Genomic DNA, 20,255 nt, shown 5'->3' with positions numbered 1-20,255 from the left:
CCTAGGAAAGTGATAAGCTGGTTTGTTTAGATCTACCTTGGGGAAGAGGAATATACTCCATGTGATGAAGAGGAGAAAGCATCCATTTTTCTGGCTGAAATTATATCTTAGAAGAATGTTCTGAATGAGATTTCAGGCTGCCATATCCTTTCTTTCATGTTTTTTTCTTATTGTGTCCCTTCCTTTTTTCGTTTCTTTCTTTCCTTTATCATTTTATTTCGTTAGCTTTCCTTCTCCTTTTTTTTTTTTAATATTTTCAGTATCTAACAGCTAGTGTAGTTTCAACTCATAATGATATTTTAGCGTGACATCAGACAACATTTGTGTCCAAAAATTATTCCAGCTCTTCTGACTGGAAGAAACAGTCAATTCAGCGGAATGGTATTCTTAAAACATCAAACGAGTTGTTTCACTGCATGACTGGACAATGCAATCAAGGTTTGACCTGTTGAGGTATGCGTAGTGTAGCTCCAAGCTCAGGCTCAGAACATCAAAAACTAAAGGAAAACATGTGTTTTGTTCTCTTAGCTGTTACCCGAAAATACAGTAGACACTTTATTCTGAAATTAATATATAATTTGGACTGGAATTAGTTCAGATCAGTCAGATAGTTGCCACTTCTCCCTTCACTTTGTTCTAAATTTTAAAACCTGCGTTTCATTGTGAACTCTGAAGTTTTCCATCTGTAATTTGTTTGTGTTAATTTACCGCTAGTTTTATTGCCCGTTCCTGATAACATATGAATATGGTGTCATAACCTGGCTATCTTTTTGCTATGTTGAACCTTACTTACTATAAATATTCTCCATAACTTAATACTCTTGGAAACTAAACATCACTACTTATGCAGATAGCAAACATTATTCTTAGTTGTTATCATCTGATCAGCATTCAGGGCTGAGTTGTCGGATCTCATGATTCGCCCAGTTACCTGACCTGAACTTCGTTTTGTGCTGTGAACCCCTTGTGAAAAGTGGGAAAAAATACTGGTTTTCTATTAAGTCAGTACAGACATAATATTTGGAGATCATTTTTTAGAAAAACACCTTTTATGTGATCAAATCTTCTCATATAAAAATAGACTCTTCTCACAAATAAGTGGAAATAGAGTCTCAGAGCACATCAGTGAAAAAAGCAGTTTTATCAGAATAATAAAATAAATCCCATTTCTGCCTGTGGTTGGGAAGATGAACTGTGATTTGTTTTGATTCTAGTGTCGGTTGGATATGAATATGAGTCGTGTTTGGACCTGACTTTGTGGGAGAAAAGGACTGCCATATTGCAAGGCTACGAATTAGATGCTTCCAACATGGGCGGTTGGACATTAAACAAACATCACGTATTGGACGTTCAGAATGGTAAGGTCTTGTTCACAGATAGTATTACTCACCTTCAAATTGATTAAACTGCAGCAATGTTTTATCCCATGCATGCTATAGGATCAGAATTAGTAGGGGGAGAGAAGTGTATTTTCAAAGACTATAAAAGCCTAAAGTGGGAACTACATAATACACGCCACAATGTTCATATGCTCGTCACCAACATAGTTTTCCCAGGAAGTCAGCGAGTTGATCCAGAGCGCTTTAGGGAGGTTTACGAAAAATGAAGGGAGGGGGATTTTTGAAGTAAAGAAAAAATAAAATGCCAAGTCACTTTACCAAAATGTTTCTAGTAGATCTTAATCCTTAAATAATTAGTCTGTTCTCAGTATCTAGATTATTTTTCAGTTCTTCTTAGACTGTATTTGAGGGAAAAAACTTCTCCCACTCAAACTGGGTTACATATGCTGTCATCTGACTTTGCAAGTAATCTAGAAAAAAAAGCAAGAATCAAAAGTATTGTGTTGTAGACCTTATAAGTAAATCTGCTGTGAAAAAACATGTCAGATCTCACAAACCAAAAGAGATAAATTATTTGCAAAATGTGGCCCGCTTCATCTCACAAAGAATATTATTTACATTAAACAAATTCTGTTGTCTTCGCTGTGTTTCTAACATTTTACCCACATGCTGGCTACATCTCAGATAGTGTATAGGTGCTTTGCTAGAAAGACAGAATCCTAAGGCAACTTGCTCTCACCTCCTATCCTGAACCATATCCCGTGCTAGTAAATGTCTGCCCTTCTCTTACGAATAGCCAGAGAAGAAGAGTTCAGTCTTGTTGAAACAATCTAGCTTTTCTCTTAGCAGAGGTTTCCGAGGTTCAGAATGCCGAATTAAGCATGCAATACAACTAAATATTTAACTATGATTAATGGCCGCTTTTTCAGACTAATGTTGCTTTGATATTGATTCTTTTTGTAAAAAAAAAAAAAAAAAAAGTTTGTCAGAGTTGGAGAGGATACATTTTAAACTTCCCAAACGTGCTAAATCTAAAACAGTTTCCAGGCCAGTGCTTGAAAATGCTGGTGCTTCACCTCCAGAAGAGAATCGTACGGAGCGAATCAGTAGTAAGAAAAAGACAAAACAGAAAGACCCTTTGCACCTTTCCTAGTTTACAGCGGTGCTAAGCTCTCCTTCCTTTCCGGCTGTGTCCTGGACATCAGGTTTTAGTTCACTTTGCACCTCAGAAGGTTGGGAGCAGAGCCGAAAACTAGTGCCACGTGCAGCACATGTTTTGGAGACGTGGGGCGTCCCATCCCCAGAGGATGCTCTCTGTGCCCTCTCTGGTCATCAGCACTGTCTGAAGCCTGCTACGTCAGTCACACGAGGTTTAACCACGTCTTTCAAAATGCAAAGCCATGTGCCTGCCGTGCTAGTAGCGGCTCTCGATTAAATTTTCTACAATTATATTTCACATGGTTTGACATACTGCTATATTCCTCCAGTTCTTTACCAACAAAATGGGAGGAAAAACCTCTCCACATGCATTTTAGTTATGATGAGAACACGGGGTAAAGTTCATAACCAGTTCGCCACAGGATTTCACCCAAGAGATTATGAACCAGTAAGAAGAGTACAAGCAAAGAACTTGAGGAAAGCCCGTACCTGATACTGAACACTCAGTGTCATATTCGGGAGGATTAAGAAACGCATAGATATTCTGCGTGTGGATATATATAGTAAAAATACATACAGTCTGCCAGAGAATAGTGTATAGTTAATTTTTTTTTTTTTTTTTTTTGGCTGTGTTGGGTCTTCGTTTCTGTGCGTGGTCTTTCTCTGGTTGCGGCGAGCGGGGTCCACTCTTCATCGCGGTGCGCGGGTCTCTCACTATCGCGGCCTCTCTTGTTGCGGAGCACAGGCTCCAGACGCGCAGGCTCGGTAGTTGTGGCTCACGGGCCTAGTTGCTCTGCGGCATGTGGGATCTTCCCAGACCAGGGCTCGAACCCGTGTCCCCTCGCATTGGCAGGCAGACTCTCAACCACTGCGCCACCAGGGAAGCCCTTAATTTTTATTAAGATATCAGGTCAGATGTAAAAACTGGGCCACGCCAAATTCCGTCCTCCAAAAAAATGGTTATAAATTATAAAATAGATATTATTTTAAAATACAAGCTAACCTGATTCACAGAGAACTGATTGTGATTTCAGATTTTATCCAAGAGCAGTTTGACAAGTAGTGGCTTTTCAAAGTGACGTGTGTCTAATTGAGTAAACAAAGTGATTTGTAATCATGACAAGGTGGATGAGCTATGGAAATATATTAAGGAAGAAAAGACAAAAATGTAGACAGTGGCAGGTGTTTGTGCAGGCACCCTGGAACGTGGAAATAAATATTCTCATGTTCATCTTTCTGTTCTGTCATAATAGAGGAGAATCACGAAAGACCGATCGCTCTAAGAAATGAAGGAATAAGTCAGATGCAGTAGAGCAGTAGGCCGACTTTGTGGGACTGTCCTGATGAAAGTTACAGAACTGGCTCTTCTAGGAGATTATAGTCCTGTAATTGTCAAATAACGTAATCACAGAAAGAGAGACCTTAGGGCTCATTAATGTATTCTTTGAATATTCAAGGCAAAATGCCTTTCATCTGCTGTTATGATCCAGCCTATGTAGATGATTTTCCCTGAATTTGAATAAACCTGTTTTATCAGTCCTGATTTCTTTGTGTAGATTGGCTATGATTATTACATCACCCAAATAGCAAAGCATTAAAAAAGTAATCCCAGAATTCACCTAAAATGTGCTGAGCTATGAGAGGAGCATAATTATTCTGCTTTCTTCTTCACTTTAAAATTATCCCAAAGTGGGAGGAAAAAACACTTTCTCAAGTTTCCTGTTTGTACTTTCATGGGATTGATTCCTCTAACAGTACATCTGTTAAAAAGTATAAACAACAGGTGTTTACAGAGAATAACACATTGAGAAGGATCTTGAATGTGTGTGGAACAATAACAGCTGACCATCCAGTTACATCAGAGCAAAATGGAACCAGTGATCTATGTATAAAACTGGTAAATGAATAAAGTTAGAATCTCCACTCAAATCCAGTCTCTAACTATGAAAATATTTATTTGGAATTTTCTCTCAGATTCTCATTGCAGACCAAAGTAGAGCAGACTGGTATTTTGTCTTCTTAAACTTACTGGCACTTTCATGTCTAAAAGCAGAATTCACTTGACATTATAACTGCCCTTCCCAGTTTTGTCCCGTCTGAGATCTCGAATCGTTGCATGCACATGCATTCTCAAGGCAGGCTGAAGCGTGAGCGAGAAGGACGCTCTTCAGCAGTACAGTAGTATGTTGGAGGTTTGATATATATTTCCTACCTCTGTTTCCTAGAAAGTGTATTTAACCTTTTAAAAATCAGTGATAAACTCATAAAGAAGAAATTCATATTTACGGTGCCCATTTTTATTAGTTGGACTAATATAGAATGTTTTCGACATCATTTAACCATTAGGCAAGCTTGCAGTTCCCTAAAGAACATTGTGTAGAGATGGTTCTCAAACTCGGTTGCACGTTAAGAGCATCTGGAGAGTTCTAAAAAATCTCAGTGCCGAGGCTGCACCCCAAATCAATTAAATCAGCATCCCTCAGGGTGAGTTCCCAGCATCGGTAGTTTTTACAGCTCCCCTGTCAGTTCCAATGTGTAGCCAAGTTTGAGAATCACTGATGTTGAGAATTTGGGTTTTTAAGTTTTCTCGTTAGTCCTTTGTTTCTTCCACCAGACATTCTTTAAATCCCTAACGGACGGCATTTTTTGATGTATCCTATGTATCTTGCCACATAATGTCTTACACTAGGTAACTGAATGGAGCTCTTTCCGAAAGAACTTCAGCTGACAGTTTTCAGTCCAGATCGAAAAGGCAGAGAATTGTGGTTTCTAGGTGAACATGTTTGCTTTTCATCTCTGCTCCTTTGATCTTAAGAAAAATGCGTTTTCTCTCTTCTAGGTATACTGTACAAGGGAAACGGAGAAAACCAGTTTATCTCCCAACAGCCTCCTGTCGTCAGCAGCATCATGGGCAACGGCCGGAGGCGCAGCATCTCGTGCCCGAGCTGCAATGGTCCAGCTGACGGGAATAAACTCTTGGCCCCAGTGGCGTTAGCCTGTGGGATCGACGGCAGCCTGTACGTGGGGGACTTCAACTACGTGCGGCGGATGTTCCCTTCCGGGAACGTGACGAGCGTCTTAGAACTGAGGTATGTCTCTGCGTAGCTCGGGACTTTGATCAGAGCTACACATGCCTTTATTTAAAAAATGTTGAATCTAACGTACTGATTCATTTATTTAAACGTACCTTTCCAGTGTTTACAGTTCTCCTTAGGAAGCAGTTAAATTCTTGGTTAAAGGTAAGAAAAGCCCAACACGTATATATTGTGCCATAAATGCATAAAAGAGTATGAAGTCACCCAGTGTATAAAACGTCTCACTGATTCCAGTGAATTCTCTGTACTCCAATAAGCTAGAACTATGATTTTTAAACCCCTTCAGTTATCTTTGGAATAACCTTATGATATAGGTTGTCACTCTTTTGTTTCACATGGGTTGAAATTAAGGTGTAAAATATTTTCCTACAGTATTGGGACATAATAGCAAACCAACTAAGCCTATAACTTTCAACTAGAATATTGGATCTTCAAGTTGGGTTAACCCATCAACCATAATGCCAATAGTTAAAGTAACAAATGGCTGTTTTTGCATTGTTCATTTAAGTGTGGTTATCAAAATCATCCTATTCTGTGAGTTATTTGATGAGCCTTGACCTACAAAATTCATTTCCAGTGTTATTTCTGCTTAAGTTAGCAATTTTCCATAAAATAATTAAAATCTCAGTATTCAACTCATGATATAGAAACCTTTTCTAACTATGCTTTTTTCTCCACCTTTTTTTGTCTGCTTCCACCAAGAAATAAAGATTTTAGACATAGGTAAGCATCTTGCTTAAAAGTTATTGTATATTTTTGAATGTCCTTTTTACTTTTCAATGTGACTATCTGACATTGTTTTCTAAGAACATTTCATCATGAGAGAGGAAACTCAGTATCACGGAACATCTAAGGAATGAAAACTACTCAAATGAACCACTATTATACAGCATCTTGCAACTCCTTTTGTGCAGTTTATATTTTCAAGTTGGCTGACAAAGTAAATTCTGTCACAAAAAAATGAGTATAATGAACATCTCTATGTAACAACAACAAAAAAATCTGTAAATTTCAGTGACTGACTCTGAGCCATATAGAACAGAACATTTGAAGCACAGCTGGGAGAGTTTACGGAGAGTTGAGTTTGACCAATAGCCAGGGCAGATTCTGCTTTATTGGGCCCAAAGCTTATTCAATTTGGGGGGTTCTGTTTAAGAAAAAGAATCTAAAAATAGTTTACTTTGGCAAATTTTTAAAAACGTGAGATCGCCTGACTACGCTGCCAGGGCCCTCATTGGTCTTGGAAGGAACCCATACAAGTGAAGGGGCCCTGAAGGTTAAGCTTTATTGACTTCCTGGTAAATTCATTGCTGCTGTAGTTAAAACTGTGTGTTTAAAACCCATTTATGTTTTCCTAAGTTGAGAGAATTACTAGATTTGAGTTTTAAGAAGTAGTGTCTCCACTGACATTATTATGGAAGAAAAGACTTTCCTCGAGGCTAAGAATGGTTATAGTCGAAGCAAATACATAGGTTCAGAAGTTTTCCAGATTCTGTTTGCTCTGTACGCTTAGCTGAGAAGGTACGGGTCAAGCTTGTATAATATATGGACACTTTTGACTGAAAAACTTTCCTCAGGACAGCAAAAAAAAAAGGGGGGGGGGGGAGAAAAAAATACATTTGCAAGTAAAGCTAGCCAAAAAAGCAAGACATATTGGATATGCTAAATGTAGTTTGGCCATTAAAATAACTAATAAAATGATATTAGATAGAAGAATTAGTGATAATTTATGTGAAGTCCTTGAGATGAATAAATCCACATGACTCAGTTAAACTCTGGTGTAGAGATTGACTACTAGGAATTAAAAACGTTCTGCTGGAAGATGTGTAGCTGTCGCATATCCGTACGACCAGGCCTGGTCCTAAGACCTTTTCCTAAGCTCCCCTACTGATCTTATGCTACCAGCTAATAGCCCAGCCGCATGCAAAAACTAACACGGAATTTCTCCAGACTTCTGAGCCTGCAAAGCTCTGCTTTTAGAAACCACAGCAGAACATCAAACTTTTTCTGGCCTTGCCTTCTTAGTAACTGTGGAGAAAAGAAGGCAACCTGGTGTGTGCACCAACTAAGTGCGAAAACACTGGAGGCAATACAGAAAGCCCATCAGAGCAGCCACCTTTTAACAAGCCGGCCTATTCCACGCCAGGCACGGTGCCAGATACACGGTGCTGCAGACCCACATAACAGCCCTTCCAACCCACATAACAGGAACTGACAGAGGCTCAAGGAGGTTGTGTGTCTTCCCCAAGATACATAACTAAGAAACGGGGAGCAGAGATTTGAATGCCTCTAAAAAGTGTGTTCTTTGCACTATACCACACAGCCAGTTTTCATCTGTCCAAACGGCCAGGTTTCTATGGGCTAATGCCCTGGGTGTGCAAAAAGCTAGGTTTATTTCACAACCATTTGACAAATTACCTAGAATTGTCATCTCTCTGGGGAAAAATCTATGAGGTTAGAGCTACCTTTTTTATCAACAGTACTTTATAAAATGAACTCATTATGTACTGACTCGTGCTGTTCGGCAGTGATACTCATTGTAACCCGTCTGTCATGAGTCTCCTCTGTACATTATCTCCCCTGTACGCTATCCTGCTACGTGTGGGTGCTTGCATTTCCTTTATGCGCCATGCATGTAAAATAAACTGGTTTGGGGTTTAACTTGATTTCGTCTTTATTAAGTCAGTGTTAACTGATCACTTACCATGTGCTAGGCTCTTGGACAAATTGTAGTGTGAGACAAAGTCCACGCTCTCAGAACTCCCAATCTAGTAGGGGAAACAAGATGTGCATGTAATGGACTGAATCACATCATCAGTGTCGTTCTTTGACGCTTCATCACATCCATGGCCTGTCCTGCGAGAGTAACTGTGCAGGAAGGGATTCCTGGGAAATGGGAGCGTGGGTCGGAGGTTTCCCGGAAGGTGGATATTTGCCGTAGCTCTAAGGTGAAGTCTGCTTACCCAAAACAACCAGGAGGAAGGAGGGCAGTCATGAATAAAGTGAAGCAGGGAGGAGCCCAATCTGACTACCTGTTGGGTCTGTTTCTTTTACTTTAACCCTCGCTTCCCGATGCTTTTGTTCACTGAAAGGATACTGTCTCTACACAATGGCCTGCCCCGGGGAACCCTGCCGCTCTGCCTGAATGTTAACCCAAAGTGTCTTTGTTCAGGGGAACATCCGGACCCTGCCCACCTGCGGATGGCTGCCAGAAAGAAGAAATTAGCACATCCCCTCCCCCAGGCTGGCCATTCCAGGGGATATTTCCAAAACTTGTGGCCTTTTTACTTTACTTCCGTATCTCCTCCCCTCACTGTGCTATAAAAGAAACTGGCATCCAAAGCCCAATAAGATGGTTATTTTGGGACTGTAGTCTGCCACCTTCTCGGTCTGCCGGCTTTCCGAATAAAGTGGTATCCCCCTGCCTCAACACAGCGTCTCCGATTTATTAGGCTGTCATGCGGCGAGCAGAGTGAGCTTGGACTCGGTAACAAAAGAATATAGAGCAAGTCAACTTACTTGCTCAAAAGAGACGAGCGGGACATGTTCCAAGAGGGGCCCGATCCACTTCAAAATTATAATTTTGATAATGCCAAAATTACCATATTGGTAATAATGAGAGACACAGGTAGAAAGGCAGGTTAGGGTCAGAGAGCTCAGGGCCTTGGTAGCTGTAAGGAGTTCCTCTCCTGTCCTACAGGGTAACAGAGACAGTAGGGAACCATGGTCTGGTCTTGAACAAGATAGCGGCATCTCAAAGTGGCCTTTTAGGTGAATCTGGTATCAGTGTCCAGGATGACTTGAAGATCAGTTAGAAGGCTGTTACGTGAAACCACGAGATGCTACCTGAAATAGTCTGGCAAGTCATGAAGGCGATCAGCCAATAAAATAAAGGAAGGCAGAGAATGGACACACTGTGTATGGGTGATGAAAAAGAGGAAGATGTAGAAAATAACCAAGGCTTTTGAGTTCAAGTCATCAAACAGAGGACAAAATCATTGACAAAAATAGGGATTCCCTTCACTTAGTAACTAATTTATCAAAATTGACCTAAACAAAATGACGATATTTCAGCTCATCGGAGCTTCTTCATTTAGCTTAAAAATTAAAATTCTTTTCAGGTGCTTCTTCCTATTTACCTACCTCTATCATCTTCCTTTTGCCAGATGATAGGATCCACCTGGATTTCTCCTTATCCCCACTTTCCTGGCTAACATAAACATCATGAAAGGCTTAGGAGTAGGTGATATAGGAGGAAAAAGAAAACTATGTCTAAATCTATGAAAATGGACAGAGAAGTCGGTTGTTAATGATTAAGTAAAGTAGGAAAATGCGCGCTTCTGCTCCTCTACGTGTGTTTCATGCCCTGTCAGCAGTCTCATTAATTGGACTAATGGGGGGAAAGAATGAATAAAAATATTGAATAGTAAAATAAATATAAAAACAGTAGTCTTAATATTTTAGAATTCAAAATATTCTGTCATACCAAATTTATTAAGTACTTGTCAGGATATTGTATCAAATTAAAGTCTCTAGCTATACTTTAGTGAATAGTTATAAATACTACCCAGCATATTAAACTTTTTACATAAATGGGAGCTTCTGAAATGCTTAGAAAATAAGTTTCTGTTATATATGCTAAACATTTCCTCTTACCATGTTTATAGTGTTAGTTTGCTAACAAACCCTTTTTGTAGGCAGTAAATTTTAGCTCACTCCTGTTCCAATGCTTTAAAATTCCAAAATAAAGGAAACTAAATTAATTAACTAATACCAGCCAAGGGGCCTTTAAGCATGGAGGTCTAAAACTAAACTTTGTGAATTTTATATTGCCAATTAAAAGATCAAAGAAAGGGTCAATCACAGTTCTGTGAAATTGAACCGGTTAAAGTTTAGATACAAAACTATAAAAATTTGATTCAGCGCTTCTCATTGACTTAATATTTAAAAATTAAGCAGGCACAAGAATATCGCATCCCGAAACCCTGCTTGCAATAATATAAACAGTCTTTCATTAGCCAGAAATTTTATACATAAATGTAATTTATGCTTCTTCAGACACTCTGTGTTCCAAGGGCTGTGGTACAGTTTCCAGCTAAAAAGATTAAAAGTGCTAATGATATCTATTCTATAGCTTGTCCTTTGCAAATATTTCTCAAGTCTAAGAAGGTTGAATTATGACAAAATAAATGAGCAAATCTAGTCTGCATTTACCACCGGGTCTGTATCTAACTGAGGAAGATGCAGAGAAAACGGCTTGGTGGTTGTGATGATCTAGGCAGTTCAGGGTGAGTTAAGAATCAAGACACAGTAATAGTAAAGGCTCTTCTCTTGATCTCAGTTTCTTTGATTTTGCTGCTATTAGTCACAATCTCAATGTTATCATAAACCTTTCTGAAATGAAACTCCCAGTCAGTCACACAAGAAGGCTATTGTACTTCTGCTGAATAGATATTTCCCCCCATTTCCTGCACCCCAGCTGCCAGCGGCTGACCGTTTGCAGTCATCATAGCCTCCCGTGTTCACAGATGTATTACTGATCTAAAAGCTCATCACCCGTTTGTACCACCTTCCCAGCCTCTCCAGGGCTTTGGCTTTTCAGGAAGGCAGAAGGACAAGAACCGCTATCAGAAAACTCTGTGCTTAGATCAGGTGTCCTTGAGTCCCAGACGCGTCGCACACGTGGCTCAGAGCTTCTTGCCACCAGCCTGGCAACTGCAAATTTCCAAACTCACTTGTCTCTTCTTTTAGTGTTTCAGTACAGATCCCTTCTTTCATTTAGGGAAGGCTGGGACCCAAGAAGCAGCTCTAGGTTGCCATAGCACGCTGCCCTGCCGGCAGTGGATGGAGCTCTCGTTTCCTGCTAGTCTGTGGGGAGTATTTCCAGGAGCAAATTCTCTTCTCCAGGGCCACGTGCTCCTCCACATTTGTTCTTCTGGACAGTAGAGTTCTCTGCGAGATTCGAGCCTTCACTTGGTGGACATCTTTCAAGCCACTGGCATATACTGCTTGGTTTAGAAATTCCTGTGTCCTCAAGGAAGGAGTGCTTCAGGACAGGAAATAGCAAATGTAAAGCACCACTTTGGACCTTCTCTTACTACTGTCCCACTGGAATAAAAGTTATGCCAATAAAGGCAAAGCTTATGACTCGAATGTCCATTATTTTTGGACCAAGAAAACTCGTGCCCTATAGCTGAAGAGAGTGCCACTGCTACTCAAACAGCATCTCAGAAATCTGTTGTTCTTTCTCAGAATGAGGAACATCATGGAAAAGTATGCATTCTTCATTTACCTTTATCATCATTGCTCTAGAAACAATTCAAACTGGATGTTTTAAGAAGGATCTGCGTCGTTTTAGTAGTTTCGATGTTATAGTATAACAGCAGGACCAAGGAAACAAATTAGAACGTATCCAAATTTAGAGAATTTTTTTTCTTCTTTACATTTTCAGAAGTCAAGTTATAGTTTAGTTAACAGTAATTATTACACTTCTACACTGGCTAGAGTTACAAGGCAAAAAGACGTAGCAATGTAAGAGGAGACAGGATACAAGCCAATACTAAGAATAGCTAGGGGGGCTTCCCTGGTGGCGCAGTGGTTGAGAGTCCACCTGCCGATGCAGGGGACACGGGTTCGTGCCCCGGTCCGGGAAGATCCCACATGCCGCGGAGCGGCTGGACCCGTGAGCCACGGCTGCTGAGCCTGCGCGTCTGGAGCCTGTGCTCCACAACGGGAGAGGCCACAAGAGTGAAAGGCCCGCGTACTGTGGAAAAAAAAAAAAAAAAAAAAAAAGAATAGCTAATTTTTTTTTAACATTTTTAAATTTTTTAAATTTATTATTTATAAATTTATTTTATTTATGTTTGGCTGTGTTGGGTCTTCGCTGCTATGTGTGGGCTTTCTCTAGTTGTGGCAAGCAGAGGCTACTCTTCGTTGCGGTGTGCGGGCTTCTCATTGCAGTGGCTTCTCTTGTTGCGGATCACAGGCTCTAGGTACACGGGCTTCAGTAGTTGTGGCACGTGGGCTCAGTAGTTGTGGCTCACGGGCTCTAGAGTGCAGGCTCAGTAGTTGTGGCACGTGGGCTTAGTTGCTCCGCGGCATGTGGGATCTTCCCGGACCAGGGCTCGAACCCGTGTCCCCTGCACTAGCAGGCGGATTCTTAACCACTGCGCCACCAGGGAAGCCCAGCTAATGCTTACTGAGTATATACTGTGTGGCAGGCACTGTTCTAAGGATTGTACTTGTACTAGTTCGTGTAATCCTCTCAGCATCCTATGAAATCTGCATTATTATCACCTTTACAGATAAGGAATCTGAGGCAAAGATAAGTTAGCTGTCTTGCTCAAGGTCACACAGTTAGTGATGCTAACTGTGTTCAGACCTAGGCAATCTGGTCCACAGGTCATGCTCATAGCTGTACAGCTGGCAAGAAAATAAAATGTGTGTATGTGTATTTACAGCCAACTGTACAATAATTAGTATGTAATCAGGGAGATAGGAAAGACTAAAGAATCTCTCCAATGTCATGTCTTCCAAAATAGACCCAGCTTGACTGAGTTGCAGCTGTGTCACCAGCTATATATACATACCTGGAAGATCAGACTGATTATGGGGGGGAGGAAAGCCTCTATAAAATTGCTCTGAATGTTATACTGATATGTAACTTTTCACTTCATTACAGAGTAATGAACTACCGCACTAAGGAACACCATATGTCTCGTTGCATTTAAAACTTCAGGCATCGGGACTTCCCTGGCGGTCCAGTGGTTAAAGCTCGGCGCTCCCAGTGCAGGGGGCACGGGTTCGATCCCTGTTCAGGGAACTAAAATCCCACATGCCGTGGGGCAGCTAAGCCCGCCGCACCTCAACAAAGAGCCCACGGGCTGCTATGAAAGATCCTGCAACTAAGACCCGCTGCAGCCAGAGACAAATGAATAACTTTTTTAATTGAAAAATAAAAATTAAATAAAATTAAATCTCAGGCATCAACTTATAAACATGATACAATAACACTGAGCATGGCAAGTTGATCATCAGGTCTAACCCAGTAGTTCTGAAGGGCTTTTATGTCAGATGGCTTTTTGCATCTCTTTATGAGTTCTTCATATCACTTTTCACCCTTTTCCCTCATATTTACACACTCAGGACCTCTTGCTCTAACCTGTTTCTTGTCACTAAAAGATATTAAAGGCTGGAAAGGAGAATCTGAAGGCGTTTAAGCCTTTGTGGGTCTGGGTGTTTGTCTACCAACATCACCGCCACGGAGCTTTCTAGAGCCCCAGAGGCCTCTACAGGCCCCACGTGTGGCCAGCTGTCCCCTCTCCCAATGTGAGAAACACCAGTGAACAACACTAGAGCCTTTCACAGCAGAGTCAAGTGCACGTGCTCACCACTTAAAAAGAAGAGCATTAAGTAGTGAGAACTGCTTCATTAGAAGCTAACTAGTAATGAGAAAACTACTAAACCATTACTCAGGGTAAATATTTTCATGTAGTTAGATTTATACTACGTATTTTAAATATCTACATATAAAATAAATGGAAACAAGCCTGTAAGTGTGTGTGTGTGGAGAGAGAAAGAGAATGAGAATAAAATCAGTAAAACCAATTTTGTCATCGAAAGACTTGTGGAATCTCAGAGATTCCTGCCTGTTGACGTCTTTGTCAAGGTACCAAATCATTTAAACTTTTTAGAATTTTTTTTTTCAGAAGGCAATATTTGCACACAGTACAAAATTACATTAATTCCAAGAATGTGGTGTTAAGTATATGTAAGGGGATTACCTTGCAATTTCAACTCTATGTCATAATTTGTCCATTCCTTGCTAACGTTGGTCTTAACCGCTTTTACAGGTAACGGGACGTAACATATTTTACATTTGCACTAATTTAGATTTATAAAATTGAGGTACTCTGTATTGTGAACAAATGTCTGTATGTCACCAAATTCATAGACATGTTTTAGAGCAGCTTAATTTGCAAATTTTAAAAATGGAAGTGATGAACCCAGCATTCTGACTCAGTGCGTTAGGCCACTAAGACTGCCTCCTTCTCTTGAATGGCCTCATTTTAGTATTTAACCCCATAGCTCAGAACAGACGTCACTGCGTCAGATTACCTTTCTGGATTCCAGTAGAGCAACCCAGACAGACACAGCACTACTTTTTTTTTTTCTTTCAAAAAAAGTAATTTTTTTGGAGCCAGGTGGTTTTGGTTTGATTGCAAGAGAAGACAGGAGATTTCCCTACCGTGAGATGCAAGTAAAATCACTAGTATGTTAATACTTCACTGGTGAGTTTGGTAGAGACACCCGTCCCCTGGAATAAACTTGAAACCTATCACTCAAAGGCTGTATGTTAATGGCTTTGCATTGAACCAAAAAGATTCCGAGAACTTGCTTCTTTGTTTCAGGCTGGAAGCATGTTGCCTTGTAAAGGTGATTATTTTTAAGATGGCCGTTTCCTAGATTGTTAAATCCTCAGCAACAGACAAGGAAGGAAAGCAGTCACGTTAGAGGTTGCCACCAATTCTTCCAGCCGTTGATCGGTGGGGGGTGTGTGTGTGTGTGTGTGTCTTGGTTTATAATTAGTTTCTCATCAACTGTTTTATTTTGCTTTCAATTTCTGTGTTTTAGGAGTAACTTTCTTTGTGATGTTTATGTATCATCTTTCTTTACAGCAGCAGCCCAGCTCATAGATACTACCTTGCAACTGATCCAGTCTCAGGGGATTTGTATGTTTCTGACACTAACACTCGCAGGATTTATCGCCCGAAGTCACTCACGGGTGCAAAAGACTTGACTAAAAATGGTGAAGTGGTTGCAGGGACAGGAGAACAGTGCCTTCCTTTTGATGAAGCCAGATGTGGGGATGGAGGGAAGGCTGTGGAAGCCACACTCATGAGTCCCAAAGGTACTGGCATTTATCAATTTGAGGATTTCTTTTTATTAAAAAAAAACAATGTGGAAAATCCAGTTAGTGCCTGATTGTGTTCCATGCTGCGTCTAATATTTTACCCTCAGCTGTGTTCTGGAAAAAGCTGATTCACATCTAGTGCTTTTAAAAGCTACTTAGTGTGAAACTGCTAGACTCCTAAGTTGATTTTACAGTAAATATTAGGTTCTTGGCATTTTTTATCGTACCATTTTTTTTCAGCTTTTGAAAGAATCAAGCAACTACCCGATATCATTCAGGTCGCATCCTGTTCAACTTCAAGGAAGTATCTGAATTCTTTTTTTTTTTTTTTTTTTTTCCATTGTCCTGGAATTTCTTTGTCATGAATGAGTCCCAGGCCTCCTTAAAAGCCATCACTGGGCTTCCCTGGTGGCGCAGTGGTTGAGAGCCCGCCTGCCGGTGCAGGGGACCCGGGTTCGTGTCCCGGTCCGGGAAGATCCCATGTGCTGCAGAGCCTGCGCGTCCAGAGCCTGTGCTCCGCAACGGGAGAGGCCGCAACAGTGAGAGGCCCGCGTACCACACACACACACAAAAAAGCCAGCACTAAGCAACCCTATTAGCTCTCACCCAGTTTGGAGCTATTAAACTTCTGTTTCTATGCCATGGGAAAAAATACTTGCTGTGAGGCATTTCTGGAAGTAACAAGGGCTAAAATTCTATGTGATGAAGGTTTCTAGCTTTTAAACCAGTCAGGACTGACTCCTTCCTCATGTTTTATGCCATTCACTGCAGTGTTTTTTGGTTTGAGGCTTTGTGTTTTTTGGGGTTTTGGGGTTTTTTTTTCATTATAACTAGATACTATTATGTGAACAAGGACTGGAAAAAAAGTATTTGTTGTGCTGAGTTATTCATACTAGCAAATTTCATTGTAACAAGGTCAATAAAACACTAACCTTGGCTTAGATCTGTTTTTGTTAGAATATAAAGTTCAGTGTAACAGAATATGACCTGTTTCTATAATTTATAGATGACAACACTGTACAGTGTTTATATTTAAAACACAGGTACTACTTATATGATTCACACACGAAGGACAGATTCTAACAAACTTCGGTTCTTTATTACATTTTACACTTATACGTAACATGAATGCCTACGTCGGGTTTTTCCTAATGTGTTTGCAGTCTTAACTTGCTGTCTACTGCCCATGTTATCACTGGGGTTAAATGTTGCGTTTCGTGATGGGCCTGAACATTTAATTAAAATTAATCACTTTTGAAAGATTAATAACTGTTACTTCTCTTGGATACAGGAATGGCGATCGACAAAAATGGATTAATCTACTTTGTCGATGGAACCATGATCAGAAAAGTTGATCAGAATGGAATCATATCAACTCTCCTAGGCTCTAACGACCTGACTTCAGCCAGACCTTTAACTTGTGACACAAGCATGCACATCAGCCAGGTAGTGAAGACATTGCACCCAATGGTCTGTCTGTCTTCTAAGTGACTTGATTTACTGTGTCAGTACACTAAGATGACACCGTGTTAAACCGCGTGTGGCATGGGCGTCAGTCGTTGTGGTAAAGCTGTTCCACTAAAATGTGTCTCAGGAGCTAATAAAAAGTTATCTTCTTCTCCAGCTCTGCATTTGAAGAATTCAGTGAGATACAGAACAGTTACCACTAAGAAGTGCTAATCATTTGTAATAAAATACCAGTAAAGTAGCAGCATGCAGATATTCCAAAAAGAACAAAACAGCTTAAATCTCTAATCTTTTGATTGCGTGAGATCCTAAGCCAACTAGGATTAGTCCTCAGGGACTTATATTTAGAATTAGAACCTTTACTGTTGGCCTGATTAAAAACACAAGGGAACACTAATGTATTCGTAACCTAGAAAGCCCCGCACTGGGTGACTGTTACTGCTAAAAGGAACAAGTGTGTTCGCATCTCATTGATGCGTGTTAACTCACTACTTATGATTCATTTGCTCTTTGGCTAGAACTTGCAAATCTTTCAATGAGCTGCATTTTTAAATAAAATTTTATTTCCTACGTTTGTCTCCACTCAAAACTTTTTAAGTTTATTTCACCGTATCTATTTTAAAAACAATTTTTAAACAGTTTGCCAAATCAATGGTAATTTCCCCAGATTTCCCCAGTAAATTTCTAATCTACTCTTCTGGCAAGTTAACAGCAGCTCAGTAACTGAGTAACCAGACCATTTCTTTTTTACGAAGGTACGTCTGGAATGGCCCACTGACCTAGCCATTAACCCTATGGATAACTCCATTTATGTCCTGGATAATAATGTAGTTTTACAGATCACTGAAAATCGTCAAGTGCGCGTTGCTGCTGGGCGGCCCATGCATTGCCAGGTGCCAGGAGTGGAATATTCTCTGGGCAAGCACGCAGTTCAGACGACCCTGGAGTCGGCTACTGCCATTGCTGTGTCCTACAGTGGGGTCCTGTACATCACTGAAACCGACGAAAAGAAAATTAACCGGATAAGGCAAGTCACCACAGACGGGGAGATCTCCCTGGTTGCTGGGATACCGTCAGAGTGTGACTGCAAAAACGATGCCAATTGTGACTGCTACCAGAGCGGAGATGGCTATGCCAAAGATGCCAAACTGAGCGCTCCGTCCTCCCTTGCCGCCTCTCCGGATGGTACCCTGTACATTGCAGACCTAGGAAACATTCGGATCCGGGCTGTGTCAAAGAACAAGCCTTTACTTAACTCTATGAACTTCTATGAAGTTGCCTCTCCAACCGATCAAGAACTCTATATCTTTGACGTCAATGGCACTCACCAGTTTACTGTGAGTTTAGTCACTGGCGATTATCTGTACAATTTTAGCTACAGCAATGACAATGATATTACTGCTGTGACCGACAGTAACGGCAATACCCTTAGGATTAGACGGGACCCAAATCGGATGCCAGTGCGAGTGGTGTCTCCTGATAACCAAGTGATATGGTTGACCATAGGAACAAATGGATGTTTGAAAAGCATGACCGCTCAAGGACTGGAATTAGTTTTGTTTACTTACCATGGCAACAGCGGCCTTTTAGCCACTAAAAGCGATGAAACTGGATGGACAACATTTTTTGAGTAAGTAAATCAAAATTCTACTCTGATTATAAAATACTGTGATATAATAATGTAATCTAAAATAATAGCAGTATAATCCTTTTTCTGTTTATTTGTTTTTATCGAAGTATAGTTGGTTTACAATGTTGTGTTAGTTTCAGGTGTACAGCAAAATGATTCAGTTATACATATATATGTATATATATATATTTCTTTTTCAGGTTCTTTTCCATTATAAGTTATTACAAGATATCGAATATAGTTCCCTGTGCTATACAGTAGGTCCTTGTTGTTTATCTATTTTACGTACAGTAGTGTGGATAATAATAGTACAATCTTAAGGGCAAGTGGGATTCAGCTTTTTGGGGGGCCTGGAGATTCTGTAATTTGGGGATCCCTTTTTCTGAAAAAAAAAAAAAAAAAAAAAGACAAAATTAGACTCAGGACCTTGGAAGGGACCCAGGCAGGTGGGGAGCCCTGAAGCTTAAGTTTCATTACCATCGAGGTCAATCTACTTCTGCTTAAAGATTAATTTAAGATTTTACTTCATACAGACCTAATATATTAGCAGCAAACTTTTGGGGAAACATACTGCAGCCTTGGCTTTAGGCAAAAGCTTTTGGGGTTTATATTTGCCCGTGTGCTAAAGCTGACTGTTTTGGGAGCTGTCACTGAAGGGAAACTTTAAAAACATTTACAATGAACTTAGCTGAACCCATCAGCACCACAGATAGAAGGGCTTAACTTTTTATCATCAGTTATTGGAGAATCTAAACTCCACCTATAAGGACCTTACCGCTAAATGCAAATGAAATAGCTGGTCACTCTGAAAGCATATGAAAAAGTAGAAGGAGCGTCCCGCTGGGGTATTCTACTGAATTTGTGGAGGAGTGGCCCAGGCAACGTGCTCTTTGAACAGTCACATTTTGTGACTGTGTAAAATCACTTGCCGTTACTTGTTCATTCCACTAACATTGCACGAATCATAAGGGGAAATTAGATGTGCAGAGACGGCATGCTGACCAGTGCAAAATACTCCTGGAAATGAATATTGAGTTCCTTAGTGGGATGTGCTCGATGAAATGCAGAAGCAAATGTACTTTCTTTAGGAACACAGCTCCAAAATTATGAGAAAAGTCAGTAGAAAAAAATGATCCAATATACAGATATTTTCCATACAACTTTTCTGGAGTAGAACTTACACATTAGGCTTAGTTCTCCTGTACCTTGGATTGCTTTTCTTTTTTCACAGATTCCCTTTTCATAAAATGAATGTTACCCAGCAGCAGGATTTTGTCAGCGGAACAAACCTTTGCAATTGAATTACATTAAAATTCTGTTCTTAGCATTCCTTTTGCTCATTTTAGGATCACAATAGGAAAGGAATAAATTGGAAGTTAATGGCAAGCACTTCCTTTCAAAGTGATAGCAGGCTCTGTTGCCAAAGAGGCGAAAAAAGAGTACAGTAAAAATGTTCCCATCAGATGAGACTGGGCGGGAGAGCTGCTCTGATTATAAGATCTTCAGGAAATGATGGTGGCATTTGTAGGGTTTCGGTTTAAAAGCAGGGGCGAAAATAGAGAAATAAGGTTTTAGTACAGTCTAGGACTCAAGCTCTGCTCTGTGAGCCATGTTTGAATGTGTTCTTATTTGTTCCCGGGAATTGACAATGC

General features: G+C 40.4%; 1 protein-coding gene across 5 annotated transcripts in view; it reads left to right on the top strand.

Moving 5' to 3' along the window:
• Nucleotides 1–20,255, top strand: part of TENM3 (teneurin transmembrane protein 3) — a 454,793-nt gene that overhangs the window by 386,724 nt on the left and 47,814 nt on the right. For 2 of the 5 annotated variants that reach the window (XM_032618480.1, XM_032618481.1), the window contains 5 exons: nucleotides 1,215–1,358; nucleotides 5,338–5,587; nucleotides 15,274–15,503; nucleotides 16,798–16,952; nucleotides 17,729–18,603. In XM_032618480.1, the coding sequence (XP_032474371.1) occupies nucleotides 1,215–1,358; nucleotides 5,338–5,587; nucleotides 15,274–15,503; nucleotides 16,798–16,952; nucleotides 17,729–18,603 (1,654 nt within the window). Of the gene's footprint in view, nucleotides 1–1,214; nucleotides 1,359–5,337; nucleotides 5,588–6,295; nucleotides 6,317–15,270; nucleotides 15,504–16,797; nucleotides 16,953–17,728; nucleotides 18,604–20,255 lie in introns of all 5 variants that reach the window. The other 3 variants (XM_032618478.1, XM_032618477.1, XM_032618479.1) reach the window with 3 other exon arrangements.

This window comes from Phocoena sinus, chromosome 21 (genome assembly GCF_008692025.1).
Source record: "Phocoena sinus isolate mPhoSin1 chromosome 21, mPhoSin1.pri, whole genome shotgun sequence".
Taxonomy (NCBI): domain Eukaryota; kingdom Metazoa; phylum Chordata; class Mammalia; order Artiodactyla; family Phocoenidae; genus Phocoena; species Phocoena sinus.
The sequence above is the reverse complement of the archived record's forward strand: the minus strand, read 5'-3'. Positions and strand labels throughout refer to the sequence as shown.